Genomic DNA, 23,752 nt, shown 5'->3' on the forward strand with positions numbered 1-23,752 from the left:
GCAAATTTTAATTTAGTCTTAGTCATAGTCTTTTGACTAAAATGCTATTTAGTTGTAGTCATATTTTAGTTAGCTGAATTGTTTTAGTTTTAGTCTAGTTTTAATCTTTTAAATATCATATGATTTTAGTTGACTAAATCTACAATAGATTTGGTTGGCTAAAATCGAATGCGTTTAGTTAGTGTAATGCATTTATTAAGCATTTGTCTAAAATGACCAAACTCATTGCATAGGTTTGATATTAAGGTTTTATGATAGACACAGATTTAACTGCTGTGACACACAACATGCTTTTATATTAAAATGAAATAAAACCACTTTTCATAAAGAAACAAAAACATGGTCTTATTTTCAATGAAATACCAATGGTTATATAGGCTTATAATGCATTCTTTAACAACTTGTTTACGAAATTCTTCGTTCTTTCAAGCAAATATATTTATTTCTATAAATAAATTTAGATTCATTTTTATTAGGGCTACTATTGTGATTCAGTCAAGAGCAGTGAGTGATTTTCTGTCTTTCTTTGTTGCTTGATTAACATCAATGCCACAGACAATAGCAACTAAATTAGGCTGCTGTCTCTTTAAAACCAATATATTTTCTTAACTGTTTGTTCACATAAGACGTAACCGAGTGTGTTTACACGATACACATCAAAATGGACAGTTCGACATAATTTTGTGTGTATTTCTCTATTAATTAAACATTAAAGAGTACTCGTCTGCTATTTGAGAGGCGCTGCTTCGGTGTCTACGCTCAAAAAACTGGACCAAACTGAGTTTTCCTTTGTGTCGTCAAATTTATCCGTATGTCTGAACATTTTCATCTCGTTTTTATTCGTTGTCGAAAAAGTCAATAGATTTTTGTCAGTTTTTTGTCATTCAAAATGATTTTTTTTGTATTGCTATCATCTTGTTTTCGTCAATGAAAAAATGTTGTTGACAGCAATTATGATGAAAATTATTTGTCAACGAAATTAACAGATTTTTAACTACAAATGTTCATCTTGCACTAGCTCTGCATGCACAGCTTCACACATTACGTAGGCACGTTAAAAAAGGTCACACATGACGTAGGAGGAAGTACTGACCCAGTGTTTACAAAGCGAACGTGCAAAGTCAAATGCCCTTTACAAAAAAAGTAGTTGAAGTAGAAAATGAGATGGAGTGTTTCGTCCTACTCTACCTTTTTGAACTGAAGTACACAGACGAAGTACTAAATGCGTGTGACTTTTCCAACATGATTATGTAATGCATGAAGTCGTAGATGTGCATCGCAGTGCTAGTGCAATACGAGCATTAGTGGTTAAAAAGTATATTTTTATTTTATTTTAGAAAAAGACCAATCGTTTTGTTAGATAAGACCCTCAGATGGAAACATGTAGAGCTGTTTGAAGCTGCAGTGAAACTGCAATTTGGACCTTCAAACCAAAGATCCCCATTGAAGTCCACTATATGGAGAAAATCCCTGGAATGTTTTCCTTAAAACCTTAGTTTTTTTTTTTTTTTTTTTTTTTTAATAAATAAAAATAGACATCTTTGGATGACTTGGGGGTGAGTAAATGATCAGGAAATTTTTAATTTAAGAGTGGACTAATTCTTAAGGAGACTTTTTATTTAAAAAATGTTTAAAAGAACTCATTTCCACCACATATTAAACACAATTCTTCATTGTAGATTTTGTGGAAATATTCATGACTTTCAGAAGAAAAATGACAAAATGACATAATTCTTGTGGAATGCCTGTATGTCTACTGTTGGAAATTGTTAGTAGACAAATTAAATGAACTACTGAGAGTGTTAAGTTTGTTATTCGAAAGGACTAAAAGTGCACATAGTTGAAGAAACACCCATATATTGTGAGTTTTATATGTTTATACTGAAAAACTGCTTGTAAAGCAGTGGTTGATAAAACAGCCATTGTCTGGTGGGTAAAAAATTAAACTTCCCACCCTAAAATTACTGTAAAGCCCACAGTTGTGGATTGTTGATTTTCTAACAAACAGAGTAGTGTTTAAATAAAAGTGTTTTCTGCAAACAGGACCTGCGTAGTTGTCTGAAGTCCAAGGTCATGCAGACAGGTCTCTGCCCCTCGCCACATGCCCTAATCAGACGCGCACATCTTGCACGGTGCCTTCCCAAACTCTCGAGACCTCACCGACGGCACTCTGGGACCGTTGTTTAGGGTTGGTTTCCTGTAAGGCGACTTTTAATACTCTGGCACCAAGCCATGATGCTCTGGGTGTTGCTGTCAAATGGTGTTCGGCCCGAGCGGAGGGCACAAGGGAGCTGTTTGTTGCTCAACCTCTTGTTTATCTGGAAAGGGTGTCTGTCCCAAATGGTTGGGCAGGGCTGGGCATCCTGCTAGAAGAAGGATTTAAATACTGGGTGTCTCGCTCAGCTTCAGGGGAGGAAAGAGAGGAAAAACAAGGTTTGCATAATGGGGTGGGGCGGATATTGAAGATGGGTGGCACCGCGAGCAGTCAGGCACATAGCAACATGGACTCCACCCAGAGTTCTCTGGAGCAGCACAGAGGAAATGGGGTCAGACCTGGGCGGGGTCAACATGGGTAGCAGACGATGATATGCTTACATGATAGTGACTGACGGTAACATTACCACTATTTTGAGACTCAAGTGTGTTCCGAAGTGCACCGATCGGCAGTGTGAACATTAACGATTTAATGTTCACAAATGTTTTTGTCACGGCCGGTGACAGCTGGAAACACAATGGACAGCGCACACTTTCAGTTGCATGCGCATACTCGTGTACAGGTTGCCAGGGGGAGGTGGGGAGGGGGTGTGCCCTTCTCCACAGCTCTGTCTCCGGCTGAGTTACCATGGAAACAGGCTATGGCTGGAAACAACAGGAGAAAGAAATCATGGGGTTTGCTTCACCACCTCTTATGAACTCCGCTTTTGTCATTGCCTTTATATGGACATTTTTGAGGAATATCCAGGCAAGCTATGTACTGTAGGTAGAGTGAATGGATTATGGCGGAAACAGTCTGCAGAGGCACAGATGAACCATATTATTCCGGTTGCTGTCTACAGTATGCATACTGTAGAGTATATTGAAAATTATTGTTTTTTTTTCTAATTTATTTCAATTATATAGCACATTAAAAAGTGCTGTAAAACAAGTTATTTAAATATATATATATATATATATATATATATATATATATACATATACATATACATATACATATGTATATATATATATATATATATATATATATATATATATATATACATATGTATACATATACATATGTATATATATATGTACATATGTATATATATATACATATGTATATATATATATATATATATATATATATATATAAATAACATAAATTATATAATTTTAATAACAATATGCATGCAAGTTAAAAAAAAATATATGTGGCATTAAAAATAATCAGGGGAATTAACAATATACAAGTAAAAATCAGTTTGAACACTGATCTAGTACCACAATAATGCAGGAAATGTAGAATATATTGTTGTAAATGGTTTTGAATGACTCCATATACAGAGGTTTCAAAGCATCTGCTATAACTGATTTGTGTCTAGCCTGAGTAGATAGAATGGAGGAGAAGAGAGAAGAGCTCCAGGCTCTTGTAATGTGTCCAATTAATCTTTCATTGAAATCCTCCATCAGTTTTGCTGAGCGTTTGTGACTCTAAAGTGGATGTTTAAACTACCTTCGGAAAGGCATGGAATCAGTTTCGTGCTGAATTTGATAATGACTAACAGTAAAAAGGTATGGTAATACGTTAGGCCAGTGGATGTGATGTTTAACTTAATGGTTGTTGACTGTTGGGTTGCACGTCAAAAAGTGAATGCTGGTCTATTGAGTGGTGTTTGGATCACTATATGAATATACACTACTGTTCAAAAGTTTGGGCTTGGTAAGATTTTAAAATGATTTTTAAGTCTTTTATGCTCACTTTTGCTGCAATACAGTAATAATGGTAATTTTGTTAAATATTACTACAATTGAAAATAGTTTTTTCTATTTTAAGATATTTAAAAATGTAAATAAATAAAGATAAAGTTCTAAAAATCGTTCTCAATATTAAAGAAAATCCACACCACAGCTATAGTGATAAAGTCACAGAAAAACGATATTGTTGGAATCATGGAATCAATCATACAATAACGAGCTTGAGAATTTAAAACGTCAAACGAGTGTGCGTTTAGAAAAAGCAGATGATATCATCCGGTGGTGTGGGCGCTAATGTAGTTATACTTATAGTTAATGTTCTTGGTGTGAACAGGCCTTTACTCCAGTCTTCAATATCACATGATCCTTCAGAGATTATAGTGTATATGTGACCCTGGACCACAAAACCAGTCTTAAGTTGCTGGGGTATGTTTGTAGCAATAGACAAAAATACATTGTATGGGTCAAAATTATTGATTTTTCTTTTATGCCAAAAATCATTACGATATTAAGTAAAGATCATGTTCCATGAAGATATTTTGTAAAATTCCTACTGTAAAAATATCAAAACTTAATTTTTGATTAGTAATATGCATTGCTAAGAACTTCATTTGGACAACGTTAAAGGGGATTTTCTCAATATTTAATTTTTTTGCACACTCAGATTCCAGATTGTCAAATAGTTGTATCTCGGCCAAATATTGTCCTATCCTAAGAAACCATACATTGATGGAAAGCTTATTTATTCAGCTTTCAGATTTATAAATCTAAAAAAATTGACCCTTATGACTGGTTTTGTGATCCAGGGTCACATATATGTATTTGTATTTTTAAACATTAATCATCCTCATGGTGTTACAAACACAAACACAAACACAAATTAAGATATTTATGATGAAATCCAAGAAAGTTCTGACCCTGTAACTCAACTACCATGCTCAAGGCCCAGAAAGGTAGTAAGTACATTGTTAAAATAGTCCATGTGACATCAGTGGTTCAACCTTAATTTTAAGATGCTACAAGAATACTGTTTGCACGCAAAGAAAACAAAAATAATGAGAGTAATAATTCATGAGAGTAGCTTCATAACATTAAAGGAGTAGTTCACTTCCAGAGCAACAATGTACAGATAATATACTCACCCCCTTGTCATCCAAGATGTTCATGTCTTTCTTATTTGAGGATTCCTCTTCATATAATGGATATCTATGGTGCCCCTGAGTTTGAACTTCCAAATTGCAGTTTCAATGCAGCTTCAAAGGGCTCTAAATGATCCCAGCCGATGAAGAAGGGTCTTATTTAGCTAAATGATCTGTTATTTATACATTTAACCGCAAACACTCATCTTGGTCTAGCTCTGCGTGAACTTTATGATAGTTAGGGTATGTTGAAAAACTCCCATCTTATTTTATCATCGTCCTACATTGCTGCAAAAGTACCGACTCAGTGTTTACAAAGTGAACATGCAAAGAAGATCAAACGCCCTTTACAAAAAAGGTAAAACAGCGATGTAAGATGATTTTGAAGTTGGGGGAGAAAATCAGATGGGAGTTTTTCGACATACCCTAACTGTCATAAACAGGAATACAGACAGTTCACGCAGAGCTAGACCAAGACGAGCGTTTGTGGTTAAAAAGTATAGAAACTGTAATTTTTTTAGAAAATAACAGATTGTTTTGCTAGATAAGACCCTTCTTCCTTGGCTGGGATTGTTTTAGAGCCCTTTAAAGCTGCATTTAAACAGCATTTTGGAAGTTCAAACTCGAGGGCACTATAGAAGTCCACTATACAGAGAGAAATCCTGAAATGTTTTCCTCTCAAAAAAAAAAAAATCAACAACATATTTTCTTCGGTCTTAGGGTTTGGAACAACATGAGGGTGAGTAATTAATGACAGACTTTTCATTTTTGGATGAACTATCCCTTTAATTATATCAGTGTGTGGTCTGGTTTGCTGAGGTCCATTGTTTGTAGTAGCAGCTCACAATAACTTGCTCTGATGGTAGGAAATTTATGACATTTGCATATGGGTCATTTATGTATTTGTTTCAATAATCAATCACACACACACAAAAAAAAAAACACTGACATTCGACTGCCCTGACTGTAAGTTTCACTCAAAAATGCACCTGAGACCATATAGCTGCCATCTTAGGTGCTCCCATCATTCATACAGAAATTCCTAAATTGGCAGCATAGCTATGTCCAACACCCTAGAAACAAAGGGCGAGTGGCAGCATAGCTCTGTTGTCTTCAGACGCTCTCCGGGCATCTGATCGCCTGTGCTGGTGACATGCCCGCAGGACACACTGCCCAAGGCTGATTGGGAGACAGCACGGACACCTCTGATCCGGGATCAGGTCTGACAGACTGCTGAGAGAGCAGCGAATTAGAAGCGTGGCCCTGCAGCCTGGGCTAACCCACATAATATTAACAAAGCTAGGAGTCAGGGAGAGAATGCTGCTCTCGTTCTGTGGGGAATGAGATCCAGTAATCAGAGACGGCTGTTCTGTGACTGCCAGTCTGAAACACTGTCATATACAGGTGTGTCTGAATTAAAAACCTGTATTTGATGACAAACTCACAAACAAGCACACCTAAAATGTATCATATGACATTCAAATAACTGCTGTCTGTTGTATTACATTGCAAGCATGTGCAACGTAATAAAGCAACATTTATTACATTTTATGCATTTGGCAGACACTTGTATTCAAAGTTTACTTTTTACTCTTATGTGTGCATTTTTTTAAGTAAACTGTGGTGTCATTTCCACCATCTCAAAGTGGTGTACTGTGTCTAACAGCACTCTGTGGTGGAAGTTACTATGGTGGTTTTGAAAAGTAGCAGATATAATTAATGAGAGCATGAAAATGTTTCTAAGACAGTTAATGTGACCTTAATGTAGTAAACAGAAAAAAACAGAAATCTGTTCATTTTAATAAAAATCAACCCTTGGGACATTTAGGTGCCAAAAGTTGAAGAAACACCCTGAAATGCTGTGTTAATTTCTGCTCAGTGTCGTGTGGCATATTGTGAGCCGCTGAATGGGCCTGAGAATAGCCTCGGGCGGTACGCATATTACAGTCATGTAACTAACCTCCTCCTCTGTTGTCCTCCCCCTGCGGCAGCACAAACAGACCCCAATGGCCTGTCGCCAAGACAAATCAAAAGTGACAGTGATGATGACGACCTGCCAAACGTGACCTTGGACAGTGTTAATGAAACAGGATCCACGGCGCTGTCTATAGCACGAGCAGTCCAGGAGTGAGTATTCTCTAAAGACGCACTTACAAACACATACACTGGAAATCAAGCTTCAACATATGCACACTGACTGTCTTCAGATAGAAAATAGTGTGTTGATGTAGTGCTAACAGTGTGTTTGAAAATTCAGCTTTTTACTTTGTGGATCTTAAACATTTTGAGTCCAAAACCCCCTTTTGTCCAAGACAATATTCAAAGGCTACCCTAGTTATGCTAATGTGTTCCTTGTGTTGTAAAAAAGTAAATTAAAATCAATTAAAAAATAAAAGCAATTTAATTAAAATTATGTTAATAAAACTAAAAATAAATATTATTTGGACCTATTGGGGTCCTCTGGATAAGAAACACTGCTTTTAAACCCAAAAATGACAATTATGTCATCATTTGCTCAGCTTTGTGTTGTTTCCGACCTGGGGTGCATTTCCCAAAAGCATAGTTAGGCAATTATAGTCGCAAGGTCTGTCACTACCAGCTTAGATTTAGTGTTTTGTAAATCCATAGTTCCAACAAACATTTGCAAACAGCATCATAAAGTTGTGTGGTTGGAACTACAGCTCTGGACCTGTGGTTAGAAGCATAGTTTCATGTTAGTAAGACATATGGACTTAAATAGATCATGCACTTAAGCAAAATAAGCAAGCTGACAAGTAGTGCAATCTGTATTTTTCATTCCATACATATACAAATTTCATTCTACGTCTTTTAGTTTAAGAGAATTTAAGAGGAACCAAAGAGGAACTGTGGAGTGATGTAAGCAAACCAGCAAAATACAGCAAATTAACGGAGAACAAAAATAGCTAAACAGTCCTCGGATGTTGTTTGTTGTTCATAGCAATAATTTGACATTAATTTGATCTCAAAATGAGTAACTGCACCAACTGCTTGACGTCATTAATGAAAGTTCTAACCAATGTGGTTTGAATGACGAATGTGCAACAAAGTTCTGACATTTTCGGGAAACAGTTGTGACTAGTTAGTTCCTTTCTCCAACTATGCATCATATTATGGTAGTTAAATGGGACTTCGGATGCAGATTCACTTTTACATGGTGTATTGCATATAAATGTGTCTTAGCGGTGTGTGGACACAACCAGCCTACAATGATAAAAATCCACTCACTCCTTTTTTGAATCCCCAAGAAACCCAGTCTCAATTTTCAATTTGTTTTCCTCGGGCCCTGCCCATGACCGCTGAATGACTCTTATTACTCGTGTTTCTGCCATTTTCTCCACACTTAAGCAGCTCTAGCGACAACGTCTTGTAAGCAGTGCAGGTGTTTAATAGTTGGATGTAAAAAGCGAACATAAGAGTCTTCATTTTGTCCCGACATCATTTGTTTTTGATGGTAATGCGCCAACGTATACATAAAAAAAAAAAAGAGGCGGAGGGTGAGCAGAGCTCAATAGCATTTAAGGAGACATGCATTTTGAAACATGAATCCTTTTTTTTGTCCACAAATTGAAAGTCAATGGGGTCCAATCAAGGTTGATTTTCATTGTATGCAGTGTAATTAAAAAAAGTAATTAGTTATAGTTACTAGTTGCTACTTACAGATAATAACTAAGTAACTGAGTTATATCATTGTATAAGTAACTATTTACCAGGGAAAGTAACTACTGTGTTGTCAGATAACAAATATGTCAGATAACTTGGATGCCCCCAATATTAAATATGTTAAATGAATTAAATTTACTCATTTACTCACCAGACTAATATTAAATATCTGGTCAATAAATATCAATCAGTCAAGCTTTATAATATAAGATCATGATAATTTAGCATTAAACTTTAGTAATTAAGTTTTAGTAATTAGAAAAACTATGTATGAATGCATATTTGTCATGTTGACTGAACTGGTGGTGGTGCTTAAGATTAATCTTGTGTTTCTATCCACCTTGTTTTTGCCGTAAGAGCGAGAGTGGCAGTTTGTAAATTTAATGTGTCTGGCTTCCGGTCTCATCCGCGTCCAGCTATGTTTATCTGCACAAAATAGCTAATTTTGCTGCTTGATATTGCAGATTGGTGTGTCTTACCATATTATTTTAATGTATTATCTTAATTATGAGCACAATAGTTTGTAGTGCAAACTGTTTTGCCATTTACGGCACTTCAATATTCTTCTCGTTATTTCTCTATGGCAGATTATTAACAGAAAACAGCTTACTTCCGCATTGAAAAATAAGGTGGATAAAAAAGGAAAAAAACTAAAAAATAATACTGATAATGTAACAAAACTGGCACTTCTGAAAAGCTGAAGAAGTCCAAAGGAACTCCGTTGTTTTGACAGGAAAATACAGCAAAGAATATTGTTTACATGTAGCGTTAAGTCTTCATGGTAAATGAGACTCTCTCGCTCTGTATCTTTCATTGCGTGTCCGTGAGACAAAGCGACGACTGGTCATGTGCCTTCACACTAGAGTTTACAGTTCGTCAAATACAGGTACACTGCGCATCCATTCAGATGAACTGCAAAATACAATTAGAATAATATTTATAATAATCTGTCAGAGGCCAGTATTTAAATAAATTATAGTAACGCTGCATTTTATTGTCAGTAATGGTAATGGTGTTGTAATGGGGGAAACAGTAATTTGTCTGATTATTCGTTACTGAAAAAAATAACGCAGTTTATTTATAACGCTATTATTCCCATCACTGATTGCATGGACAAAACAGCTGAAGTCATACAGGTAAACAAATAAAACAAATATATTTATTATTATTATTAAACAAAGTCATACAGGTCTGAAAAGGCAAGACAATCATCATTTTTGAAGAGTTGGAAATGAACACCCATCGCAAGACTTGTGCATATTGTGAAGTGTTTCTTTGTAATACCGGCTCTTTGGTAACATTAGCTGTCACCTCCCATTCTTGGCGGCACAAGTCCATGTGTCTTCACTCAGATGAGGTAGTCATCCCATTAAAGACAGTGACATGATCAAAACCAGAAGACTCTCAAGCCTGCAGGCAGTAAAAAACAGCCCAGGACTTCTCCCAAAGAGTTTTCCATGAGCCAGCCCCCCTACCAGCACCCTGCCGTCCGCCTGTTATTTAGGCAAATGGTTTGGAAAGTATTCCAGGATTCCTCCGTATGTCAAAGCTTCGCACTGACACCGTGTAAATGTTTCCCTTTGCTCTGAGTGTGCTGTGGACGAACAGTACTAGGACTTTGCCCCCCGGTGAAGCAGAATGCCAAAACACAGTTTAACCAGGTTTACAGGAATGGTGTTATTGGGAGAGAGCTGCCGCTTTTGGCTGTTTACAGAGAGAGAGAAAAGGAGAAAGAGGGCATGTGTGCAGCTGTGTTCATTCTAGCATGTGAAATAAGATAACATTGTGGGCAGCGCCGCCACAAGAATAACACCGATAGCACGGCGGACTCAATGGACGAGAACAAATAAGCATTTATCACATCAAAGAAGTGTTTGATGAAGAATATTGTCATTTAATTGGGTCAGTGTTTTTGCACAATAATCCAACCAGAAAATTACAAAGGCTAGGCAATAAAATGCAGCCTGCAATGAGACTGGAGCATCTAACAGTAGGAATGATGGCCTTGTCTTGTGGGGCGAATTTGTGGCTGCAGAGTTTGGCTGGCACCGCGAGGCCCCGCGGGACTAAAATAACCCCCTCGGCTCACGGACCTGTCAGAGGCCAGTCACAGCCGACCCAAAATGACTCAGTCTCCACTATAAGACCGTCCTCACCACCAGACGAGCCAATTTAGGAGAGAGTGAACTGCCAGCTCTGCACTTAATTTAAATATCCATGCAGCTGAAGAAGCCCTGTATCACACAACACGGCGCTCTGAGCGAGAGGCCAGATGCCGTTATGTGCTGATATCTGGATTTAAGTTGCTGATATCAGTTTCAAATGAATAGACGAGAAGTCATTGCCCAACTTCTGCATCTCTGAGAGCATTCTGAGTGACAAATGCATCTGTGTTGCATTATCAATGAATCCCTTTTGGAAAGGGGTTGTTATATTAGGATATTAAGTAAAGATCATGTTCCATGAAGATATTTTGTAAATTTCCTACCAGGGTTGGGGCCATTCATGAATTGAATTGAGAATGAATGGTAAATTCCAATTCACTTCCTGGAATGAAATTGGAATTGGAATTGCATGCAGCTGACAGGAAATGGAATTGGAATTGAATTGGAATGTCAGGAAACAGAATTGAAATCAAATAAATTCCACTTGAGATATTTAGGCCTGAGAGATGCAATCTTAGCGATGCCAAATTTCAGGAAATTATGATAATTCGATGCAATAAAAAGTGAATGAAATACATGAATGAACATGACTCATTTTTTTGTGAGTTGAGACATATATTATGTGGTAATCATATATTGAATGTATAGTACATCCAGAAACTTATCACCACTGTCATTCAATTATTAATTCATAATGTACAGTTCTCATTTTTATTTACTTGCGTTTGATCAACTCTATTTCATACATTACTTGGTATTTGTAAAGCATCATAAATAAAGTTCAAATGTATGTCTCTAAATGCAATCACAAATAAATGCACAGAAACAGCAATAAACGGAATTCAGTGGAATTTCCCTGAATTGAATATTCCACTTCAATTCCAACTCTGTTTCCTGTAATTGTTGTTGAATTCCAATTCCATTTCCTTCTTTGAATTGGAATTGTTGAGTTCATTCCTGAATTGACCCCAACCCTGTTTCCTACCTTGAATATATCAAAACTTAATTTTTGAGTAGTAATATGCACAGCAACGAACTTCATTTGGACAACTTTTCTTAAGACTGGTTTTGTGGTCCAGGGTCACATATAGTACTTTTTTAAATATTCATTTTATTTCTCTCTCTTCTATACAGTTGTATAGTTATGAAATATTGTTTTGTATATTATATTATATATTAAAATATATGCTATATATTTTATTTTATACAGTAAAAGTCTTAGAGTAGACCTACAGTAATTTCTCCCTGCCTCCTTGGTTCTTCTCTGTCATTCCTTTCTGCAGCCTGGACGAGACGCAGGTCTTGTTGTGACAAATGTTTAGAGGAGTGTATCAGAGAACACCCTGAGCCTTGAGGAGAAAGCTTACTTCATTGGTCACTCTGAAGGGAGAGTAGAGACAAAAAGACAGAGAGCTTGACTATTTCAACATACAGAAGAATTCATACACCCCACCCCCTCCACACAGAAACACAAAGACAAAAGCACAAAGCCAGGATGACAGGGTTATGCAGGGTTCACACAAGAGCTGTTTTAAAGGTCTAGGCATCATCTGGGTGGCAGAGCTCCGCACTGTTTTACAGTAGGTGACAGCACTAGCATATGTTACTTTTTGACGTGGAGTGAAAACAGACATGGTTGGATCAGTGGTGGGACCCACCAAAAGGCTTTGATTTAAGTACAATTTTAAGTAAAAGTGGGGAGAAAAGTGCCAGTGGGGTATGAACTAAAAGTAGCATGATGTCCTCTTTTTGCTGAGGGAAGTGAGGGTTGAGTTGGGCAAATAATCCTAGTACCAGACTGGTGTTGTTGGATCTTACCTGAATTTAGAGGACACCTATTGTGGACAGTAGGAGATGTATGAGACCAATGTTTATTACATTATATTATATGTGACCCTGGACCACAAAACCGGTCGTAAGTAGCATGAGTATAGCCAACAATACGGGTCAAAATTATTGATTTTTCTTTTATGCCAAAAATCATTAGGACATGAAGTAAAGAGCATGTTCCATTAAGATATTTTGTAAATTTCCTACCGTAAATGTATCAAAACTTAATTTTTGATTAGTAATATGCATTGCTAAGAACTTCATTTGGAAAACTTTAAAAGCGATTATCTTAATTTTTTATTTTATTTTTTATTTTTTTGCAGATTTCAGATATTCAAATAGTTGTATCTCAGCCAAATATTGTCCTATCCTAACAAACCATACATCAATGGAAAACTTATTTATTCATTTATTCTTATATATACAAATTAAGATCCTTATGTCCATGTGGTCCAGTTTTCGATTAATTAGTTGATAGTTTTTAAAATCCATGTATTCAGTTTTAAGAATCCCAGTAATATTGAGTAAAATAAATCAATTAATAAATAATAAAATCATATGCATATACACAAGTGATCAAAAGATTGGAGTTAGTAAGTTTTTTTTTTTTTTAATATATATTTCCTTTATTAAGCAAGGGAAATCATAGTCTTTTGAACTTTATATTCATCAAAGAAACCTGAAAAAAAAAGTGCCAGTTTCCACCACAACAGTTTTCGATAAATTGGTTGATGTGTATTGGACAAGCATCTAGATATGATTTGTGACGAATCCCCATTATATTAAGGAGAATAACCATCTGTACCTGTCAGGTGGATGTGTATTTTCTAGTCATTTCCCGCGAGTCAGACTACTGTATCACTATTTATGTCAGTGGCGTCCCCTCTGAAATATATCAGACTGTAAACATCCTGTGAGAGTTCGCCGCTGAAAGTCTTTCCACTGTAAATCCTGTCACTCCCTTCGTGCTCCCTCACTCCCTCCGAGCTCTCCTTCCAACATCAGCCCCCCTCCATTTTTATCTGCCACCAACTTTCATTCTCACAGAAACTCTCTCTCTTGCTCTCTTGTAATTTCTCTGAGAGAGAGAAAGAAAAAAAAAACAACCTGTTTGGCTCATTGCCTCTTTCTCGGCTTCTCTTTGTCTCCTCTTCTCAATTTCACTTCTCCCCTCCTGGGTCTCTTTCTCTCTCTCTCTTTCGCTCTCTGCGTGTGTTTGCTCGAGGCAGCGAGAGAGAGTTCAGCCTCATTTCTGACACATTGGCTCATTTCCGCTAGGCCTTCGCTTGGCAGCCCACCAACACCAACAGGTGACCCAGGAGCAGGGGAGAAACAGGAAGTGGGCTGCGTGTGGTGGAGACAGTTCACTGGAGGGGTTGTCTGGCTCCACCCCCTCGGCCTTTATTGCCAGGCCCAGCCCATGCCAATCAGCGGAGCAGGGGACATAGAGCTCTTATTACCTTAGAAGGGAAGGCGAGCAAGGACAATGTAATGTAATTAGGCTCTCCTCTGTCTCTACCTATGGGAGAAATGGAATAAAACGTCTCGTACGCTCTCTCGCTTTCAAACACAGCGTGTCCTCGCACTTACGTGGCTCTCTGCTCTTCTCCAACAGTTCAGTGAGCTCATTGGTTGATTTGTACAAATCCTCTCAATGAGAGCCAGCTTTACAGTCTGAAAGCGGTCCCACCGTCTGGAATGGCAATAATTCATTTTCTCACAGCAATCACAACAGACAGTGTTAGTGCTGTACAGTTTATTCATTTGATCGTGCAATATTGTGTAATAATTTTTGGAATAAGTATGTCAAGACATTCCCTTTAATGTTGCTAACAAGCAGCAAATGTCATTTCTCTGTAAGAATTATGACTTGTTTTGTAAGATAAAAAGATTTTTTTGGCCTCTGAGTGTTTGCGTTGTACCAGCAAAATGCATCAGGTCTGCAGCGCCATCTAGTGATACATTATGAGTAGAACATTAGCAATATGGACAAGCAGTCAAAAACATTTAATTTTTTTTATCAGTGAACATTTTGTAAAATATTACTTAGTGAATACTTGTTTCATGCAGTTCACACATTTTGAGCACTTTTTTTTCATAAATCTGAGGCATGGCAATTTGTGAAAATGTGTGTGCTGATCTCTTTAATAAGATTTTTTTAGAAAGAAATTAAGATTTTTATTCAGCAAGAATGCAGTAAAATGATCAAAAATGACATTTAGAATTTTCATTTCAAATAAATGCTGTTGAATATTTTATTTATCCAAAAATCCTGATTTTTTTTTTTTAAATGTATCACCATTTTTACAAAAATATTAAGAAGCATGGCTGCTTTCAACTTTTATAATGATATTAAATGTTTCTTGAGCAGCAAATCAGCATATTAGAATGATTTCTGAAGGATCATGTGACACTGAAGTAATGTCTGCTGAAAATTCAGCTTTGCCATCACTGAAATAAATTACATTTCAAAATATATATAAATAGAAAACAACTATTTTAAATGGTAATAATAATTGACAATATTAATGTATTTTTGATCAAATTGTTTCAGAAACACAAAAATCCTAACCCTCTTTGTGAGGAAAACGTGGCCCAGGTCTTAACTATTGCTTCAAAATGTTGTTTTTATATAATTTTACCACTTGGTGGCAGCAGTTAGCTTATGTACAGTTGAGGTCATAAGTTTACATACACCTTGCAGAATCTACAAAATGTCAAATATTTTACGAAAATTAGAGAGATCATACAAAATGCATGTTACTTTTTTAGTACTGACCTGAATAAGATACTTCACATAAAACATGTTTACATACAGTCCACAAGAGAAAATAATAGTTGAATTTATAAAATTGAGTGTGTTGTTACCTGAATGATCCACAGCTGTTTTTTGTTTTTTGTTGTTGTTGTTGTTGTTGTTTGTTATAGTTTTTCATGAGTCCCTTGTTTGTCCTGAACAGTTAAACTACCAGCTGTTCTTCAGAAAAATCCTTCAGGTTCCACAATATTTTTTTTTTAGTTTTTCAGCATTTTTGTGTATTTGAACCCTTTCCAACAATGACTGTATGATTTTGAGATCCATCTTTTCACACTGAGGACAACTGAGGGACTCATATGCAACTATTATAGAAGGTTCAAATGCTCACTGATGCTTCAGAACAAAAACGATTCATTAAGAGCCAGGGGTGAAAACTTTTGAACAGAGTGAAGATATGTAAATTTTTCTTATTTTGCCTAAATATTATATTTTTTCATTTAGTACTGCCTTTCAGAGGCTAAAGAAGATACATACATGTTTCCCATAAATAAGTTAAATTTACCCTGTTCTTCAAATTCAAAAAGTTTTCACCCCCCAGCTCTTAAAGGATCTTAAAATGATACAGTCATTGTTGGAAAGGGTTCAAATACACAAAAATGCTGAAAAAATGGGACCTGAAAGGTCAGTTTAACTGTTCAGAATGAACTATTACTAAACAAAAAAAAAAAAAAAAAACACAGCTGTGGAAGGTAACAACACAGTGTCAAGAATCAAGTGTTTGTAAACTTTTGAATTAGGTCATTTTTATAAATTTAACTATTACATTCTCTTGTGGACTACATGCAAACGTCTTTTATGTGAAATATCTTATTCAGGTCAGTACTAAATAAAAAATAACATGCATTTTGTATGATCCCTCTTATTTTGGTAAAACAATTAACATTTTGCAGATTCTACAAGGTGTATGTAAACTTTTGACCTCAACTATACATGTTGCTGTCTCAGTTAATTTCTTAGTGTGCTAAATAAGGTCACTTGGCGATATTGTAATGCCCTCTACAGGGTGATTAAAATCCCACTCTCTCTCTCAGTTCCATGTCACCATTCAGTATTGAGAGCATTCGACGGCCACAGCCACCTGAATCTCCGGACTCCAAGAAGAGACGCATCCACAGGTGTGACTTTGCCGGCTGTAATAAAGTTTATACCAAGAGCTCCCATTTAAAGGCACACCGGAGGACACACACAGGTTCGTCAGCACACGAAACACTAAACTATTCCATTAACCATTAACCAGTCTTGATTGTTTCATATTTTCATATATATATATATATATATATGTATATATATATATTTAGGATTTTCTTAAAGGGATCATCGGATGCAAACTTCAATTTTACATGTTGTTTGAACATAAATGTGTGTTGGCAGTGTATGTACAAATCTACCCTATAATGATAAAAATCCATGCAGTGATTTTTAATTAATCTGTGAAAATAATATCCCCTTTTTCAAAATGAGCCATTCTGTGGCGTCACACCCACAGAGGCCGCTCCCACGATAGTTGATTGACATGAGCTTCTACATCAGATCAGCTGTAACAGTCAGACCTCCACTGTTTCAATGCCGGAGCAGGGATGTAAGTTAGACAAGAATATCTCTGATTGAGCGATTGAGGTGTTGTGTTGCTGGATGTAATTATGAACATAGTGGTCGTCATTTATTCCCGACATCTGAGCCGATGAAGATGCAGTGGATTACGTTTGCGCCTATATGTAGATGCGCCTCCCAGATGCATATCTGTCTATGTTCACGCAAATCATTCGTGATCCAGCTTCACCTACAGCAGAAGTGAGTATAAGTTTTTTTAATGAATCTCTGCAATCACCTTTTCTAATAACGTGCTAGTTAGCAAGTTTCGCGGCTAAACACGCTAAATGTGGCTAAAGTAAACAATCTCTCTGAGTAGCAGAGAGAAGAGAGGGGTGAGGCGAGCAGAGCTCATTTGCATTTAAAGGAACAGTCCCTCAGAATGGGATGATTTTTGCAGAGCTGATTTTGACAAGGTAAAAAAGGTGTTGTTTTAGACAACCATTGAGAATTTTTAACCAAAGTATATTATAGACTTTTCATTAAGACCCTAAAGAATCATATCAACTTGTGGAAAATGGGCATCCGATGACCCCTTTAAAGGAGAAGTTCACTTCCAGAACAAAAATGTACAGATAATTTACTCACCCCCTTGTCATCCAAAATGTTCATGGCTTTCTTTCTTTAGTCGATAAGAAATTATGTTTCTTGAGGAAAACATTTCAGGATTTTTCTCCGTATAGTGGACTTCAATGGTGCCCGCAAATCTGAACTTCCAAAATACAGTTTAAATGCAGCTTTAAATGGCTCTAAATGATCCCAGCTGAGGAAGAAGGGTCTTATCTGTATGTCAAAAAACTCCCATCTTGTTTTCTTCCCCAACTTAAAAATCGCCACCCATCGCTGCAGAAGTACAGACCCAGTGTTTACAAAGTGAACATGCAAAGAATATCAAACACCCTTTACAAAAAAAAAAAAAGGTAAAACAGCGGGGTAGGATGATTTTGAAGTTGAAGAAGAAAACGACATGGGAGTTTTTCGACATACCCTAACTATATTGACCAGGATTACACAGACATGTGTGCACTTAGACGAGACAAGACAAGCATTACAGGTACAAAAAATATATATATGTATATATCGTTTCGCTAGATAAGACCCTTTTTCCTCGGCTGGGATCATTTAGAGCCATTTGAAGCTGCATTTAAACTGTATTTTGGAAGTTCAGATTTGGGGGCACCATTGAAGTCCACTATATGGAGAAAAATCCTGAAATGTTTTCCTCAAGAAACATAATTTCTTATCGACTGAAGAAAGAAAGACATGAACATTTTGGATGACAAAGGTTCTTGGAACTTCTTCAATATTTCCAAAATTACATTGGTGTTTATTTTTGTTTAAATATGGCTCATTATATCCACCAGGTGAGAAGCCATACAAGTGCACCTGGGACGGCTGCACATGGAAGTTCGCCCGCTCGGACGAGTTGACACGGCATTACCGTAAGCACACAGGGGTCAAACCCTTTAAGTGCGGGGACTGCGACCGAAGCTTTTCCCGCTCAGACCATCTGGCCCTGCACCGTCGCAGACACATGCTGGTTTGAAGCCACCCACTCGCTCACACACACGGGAGAGCTGGATCTCCCCCAATAGCGTTCAGCTGGGCTGGACACCGAAACGGCCATCCCTGCCCCTGAGAAAGAACGAGAGAGAGGGTAAAAGAGCAAGCGAAGGAGGAGTATGATGCTTTCCCCACATTTGCAGAGCTAAACAGGGTCCAGTCAGGGAGGGAGGAGGCTCATCTACAGGCCTGAAACATTGGAGTCCAGGATGTTAATTGTCTCGTGTCTGTGTAAAGGATTATTTCACTCGGACAAACGGTTTTGTTTTCTGGTTTTTCCTTTCCGAATCATCCGTGTGGTCTGTTTTAACATGGCTGCTTCTCACTCAACATCTACAATGTGAAGAAATGAAGAGTGGAATGGCTTTACGTGTCGTTCTGACAGGGGAGCGTGACCGTGAATGGTATGCTTGCACAGTTTTTTACATTTACCTTTTTGTGGAACATCAAGAGCCAGATCTGAGAAGGATTTAGCGGATCTTCTAATGATGAAGACTTTGGGCCAGTGATTCTAGAGGTTTCCGAAGTTGCCATTTACAGGTTAACACACCAGCGAATGAGATTACACAACGAACAATTTATCATAGTGTTCATTTTGGTCATAATATCTTCTGTTGATTGATTGAATTTGATAAAACATAGGTGGGCTTCTGCAGTCTACTCTCCACATTTGTCTTAATATTATCACATTGACTCACTAATTAGGAAAATATGTGTAAATCTGGATAATGAGGGTCAGGTAACTCAAGGTGGAGGAGCAATATACTTATTTTGAGCACCACAGGGGTGAGCTGGCCTGGTCCTCACTCATCTACACAGTCAAAACTTTGGATTTCTACCAGTGCCGCTTTGTTTTCTATATTTCAGATACCTCTTCTATTTATAGTGGATTTCTCACTGCCACATTTTGGAGGTGTAGTCTCTCACGACTTTCTAGAATATGCTGAGGAAATCTCTTGAATGTCCTTTGTTTTCTTTTCCTTTTGTGAGATTGCTTTTGAATTATGAAGCCTGATGTCAGTTATGGTCAGTACAACAGCACTGGTCATTGGCTTTGTCCTTCGCTTTGTATTTATGAAGTGTCTTTGCAATCATCAGTGTGTCCATTTGATCATTATTTTGATAAAACTTCAGTTAGTTAATGCATTTGGTAACAGTGAACTAACAGTGTACATTACCATTCAGAAGTTTGGGGTCAGTAAGAATTTTTAATGTTTTTGAAAAATCTCTGAAGTTCACCAAGGCTGAATTTATTTGATTAAAAATATTATATAAATGAATTAATATTGAATTAATATTACAATTTAATCAATTCAAATAATCATATACATTACCAGTCTGTAAAATATTACAAATTTGATGTTTTTTAAACAAATTCTGTTGCTCACAAAGCCTGCATTTATTTGATCCAAAATACAGCAAAAGCAGTAATATTCTGAAATATTTTTACTATTTAAAATAACTGCTTTCTATTTGAATATGTTTTAAAATGTAACTTATTCCTGTGATCAAAGCTACATTTTTAGCATCATTACTCCAGTCACATGATCCTTCAGAAATCATTCTAATATGCTGATTTTCTGTTCAAGTAACATTTTTTACTATTATTATTATTATCAATATTTAAAACAGTTGTTAATATTTTTTTTCAGGTTTCCTTGATGAATAGAAAGATTCAAAGATCAGCATTTATCTGATATAAAATTATACACTATACCATTCAAAAGCCAAAGTCAGTTTTTTTTTTTTTTTTTTTTGGGGGGGGGGGAGAGAAATCATAATCTAATAGTTTTATTTAGCAAGGATGCTTTAAATTGTTCAAACATGATGATAAAGATTTATAATGTTACAAAAGATTTCTGTTTCAGATAAATGTTGTTCTTCTGAACTTTCTATTCATCAAAGAAACCTGAAAAATTCTACGCAGCTGTTTTCAATAATAATAATAATAATAATAATAATACATGTTTTTGAGCAGCAAATCAGAATATTAGAATGACTTCTGAAGGATGACGTGACTGGATTAATGATGCTTTGTAATCACAGGAATAAATTAAATTTCAAAATATATTCAAATAAAAAGCAGTTAATTTTTAATTTAATTTTAAATAGCAAAAAAATTTTACAGTTTTACTATTTTTGCTGTACTTTGGATCAAATAAATGCAGGCTTGGTGAGCAGAAGAGAATTTTCGACTGGTAGTGTAGATACTATACATATGTATATTATAATATAAAATGTAATTTATTCTTATAATGGCAAAGCTCATTACTCAGTCTTCAGTGTCACATGATCCTTCAGAAATCATACTAATATGCTAATTTGCTGCTCAAGAAACATTTTCTATTAACAGTTGTGCTTCGTATGTTTTTGTTTAATGATTCTGAAATAAATAGAAAGTGATTTATTTGAAATAGAAATCTTTTGTAACATTATAAATGTTTTACTGTCACATTTGATCAATTTAATGCATCCTTTTAATGGCGAAACCTAATAATGATTATTTAAAAAAAATCCTTATGTCCCCAAACTTTTGAATGTACAACACTTTAAATAATTCTTATTCTAGGTAAATTATAAATAAAATACCATTATTCTATTCATGATATATTACACTATTTATCTTTGATCATCATACAGTAATGTTAGTTAGCACTTGTTGTTTTGGCTATTGGTGTATCAGTAACCCAGGTAAATACGTGCTTTTAAAGTATTGTTCATAGTTAGGTCATGGTACCTGATGCATTAATGAAATGGGCCTTATTGTGAAGTGTTACCAACGTTCATACATTTTTCCACTCAAATATATTTCATCCTAGCATCACAGCAGTTAAACGATCTCAAAAGTCACCAGTAGAGTGCAGTCAGTGAGCTGAATTACAAAAGGATCCCTGACAGACTCTTAGTGGTTTTCTTCTCTTTTTTACATCTTCTTTAAAGTGATTCAAATATTTACTGAGCCATATCTGTTTCTTTTAGAATCTGTTCTAATGTTTAGTTAAGAAATTTCTTCTCTATCTATCTATCTATCGTTCGTTCGTTCGTTCGTTCTAGCTTTCTAAGAGGGATTTCTTAACTTAAACACATATAGACACACACTACACTAACTAAAAGATACTTAAAAAGCAATATGCCGCACGTGTGAATACAACTAATTCTTTTACATACTGTACCCAGATAATTTCACTGTATGATCCGTGTTCCATAGGTCTTCACTAAGAAGTTTTTTTTTTTAAGGAGAGCTGTCATAAGCTGTCGAAGTCTTCTGTCCCTTTGATCCATATGCACTTTCAAGTGGCCACAGAAAGCCTTGTGACCACTTTCAGACGATTACATATTACTAGAATTCACATTGACTTCACGGTCTGCCTGTGCATGCAGGGGTGATCAAACACGCTGACTAAATCTACAATCAGTCACACAGTTGCTGGGGCATGTAGGGACATTTAGTCACCAACAAAAGGAAGCTAAATGCTGTGAAAGGAAACGTGTCAGTAGAAACATTCTTTACTTAGTAACCGTTTGTCCGTTAGAGATGACCAATCCATTTCTAACATTTTCTTGTTTGTTTGTTCATTCTGAAGTATTATGATGCACCATGTTTTATGTTCCTCACTGTGTACACATGTGCGTATTCTGTTGTATATGGGCTTGAACATAACATGAGCACCTTGTTTTTATGAAGTATGGAAGTAATTATTTTAAGATAGACGTGACATTAATCACCAATGTATCTTATCATCATATTCTGTATTTTGAAGCGTGTCTGTAATGTGAGGCACTTCATCTGCATATGACTATTTTCTGTACAAAAAAAATACTTTTAAAGATGTTGTAATATATGTGAAAGTGAAAAGATATTGCTCAGTTTTACAGGCTGTAAATACCTATTAAAATAGGGCTTTTTTTAAAAATACAAGGGATTATCTTTATACGTAATATGCAGATTTTTCAGAGACATTCATTCAGCTATTATAATAAAAAACGTTCAACAGTGTGTGAGAACAACAAAGGCTTGTCATCTTAAAGGGATACTTAGGCCAAAAATGACAAAATCTGTCATCATTTACTCACCTTCATGTCATTCCAAACCTTTTCTGTGAAACACAAAAGAAGATACTTAGAAGAATTTTGTTTGGACATTTTTAGGACAAAAACACTCTTCAGAAAGAAGAAAGAAAGTCAGATTTAGAATAACACGAAGGTGAGTAAAGGATGACAATTTTTCATTTTCAACTGAGCTATCCCTGTAAACACACATGTAGAGCCGGTTCGAGTGAAACCGCTTGCAGTTGCATGCAGTTTTTATGAACAATCGAATCAAATGTTCAGCTCTTTACAGTATTCAGGCGGTGCTGCCTCATATTTAACAATTTCAATGTTTTTATACAGTACTGACTCTAAAAATGTGAAGAAAGCAAAAACAATGGGTTTCCAACATAGTATTCAAGAGTCACGAGCCACAAATTTACAAGTATAGTGATTAATATTACACCGGTAAGATTGCAATTTTTAAAAATTTGTTTAACTCAATTCTGCATTACTTTCCCCTCCCCTTTGGCATTCTTATGTTTTTTGTGGCATAATTTTGTAAAGGCAAACAGGGTCAAAGTTATGCAATAATGACGAGTGCCTAGTATTATAAAGATTTTCACCGTTTCCCTGGTTTAATCACCCAGACATGTTCCTTTGAAATGCACTGAGCCTTATGAACCATTTTGAAGCTGTAAATATCCCGGTTGGTGTTTCTTGAACATTCTTTATGTGTCTCCTATGGAAGCTGCATAAGATTTATATGGTATTACTCACCTACAGAAGGACACATTTGCTTAATTAACAGGACTCTGGTTTACCTCTAACTTTATAAAATCGTGTGAACTTCTCATGCGTCCCCAGTTATGGAAATCTGAATGTTAAGACACTGGTGGTACGGCATAATTCCTCCGTGAACAGCATTTCCCCCCTCGAGTCTCTGTAAAATATTGCCTTTGTTTATGTATTTACTTTACTTT

General features: G+C 36.1%; 1 protein-coding gene across 5 annotated transcripts in view; it reads left to right on the forward strand.

Annotated features, from left to right (window-relative positions):
* klf12b (Kruppel-like factor 12b) overlaps positions 1 to 20,010 on the forward strand; it is a 56,154-nt gene extending 36,144 nt beyond the window's left edge. For all 5 annotated transcript variants that reach the window (XM_051118823.1, XM_051118821.1, XM_051118825.1 and 2 more), the window contains exons 4-6: positions 7,085 to 7,220; positions 16,619 to 16,776; positions 18,542 to 20,010. In XM_051118823.1, the coding sequence (XP_050974780.1) occupies positions 7,085 to 7,220; positions 16,619 to 16,776; positions 18,542 to 18,723 (476 nt within the window). In that variant the 3' untranslated portion in view covers positions 18,724 to 20,010. The remainder of the gene's footprint in view (positions 1 to 7,084; positions 7,221 to 16,618; positions 16,777 to 18,541) is intronic.
* The last annotated feature ends 3,742 nt before the right edge of the window (positions 20,011 to 23,752 follow it).

This window comes from Labeo rohita, chromosome 9, assembly GCF_022985175.1.
Source record: "Labeo rohita strain BAU-BD-2019 chromosome 9, IGBB_LRoh.1.0, whole genome shotgun sequence".
Taxonomy (NCBI): domain Eukaryota; kingdom Metazoa; phylum Chordata; class Actinopteri; order Cypriniformes; family Cyprinidae; genus Labeo; species Labeo rohita.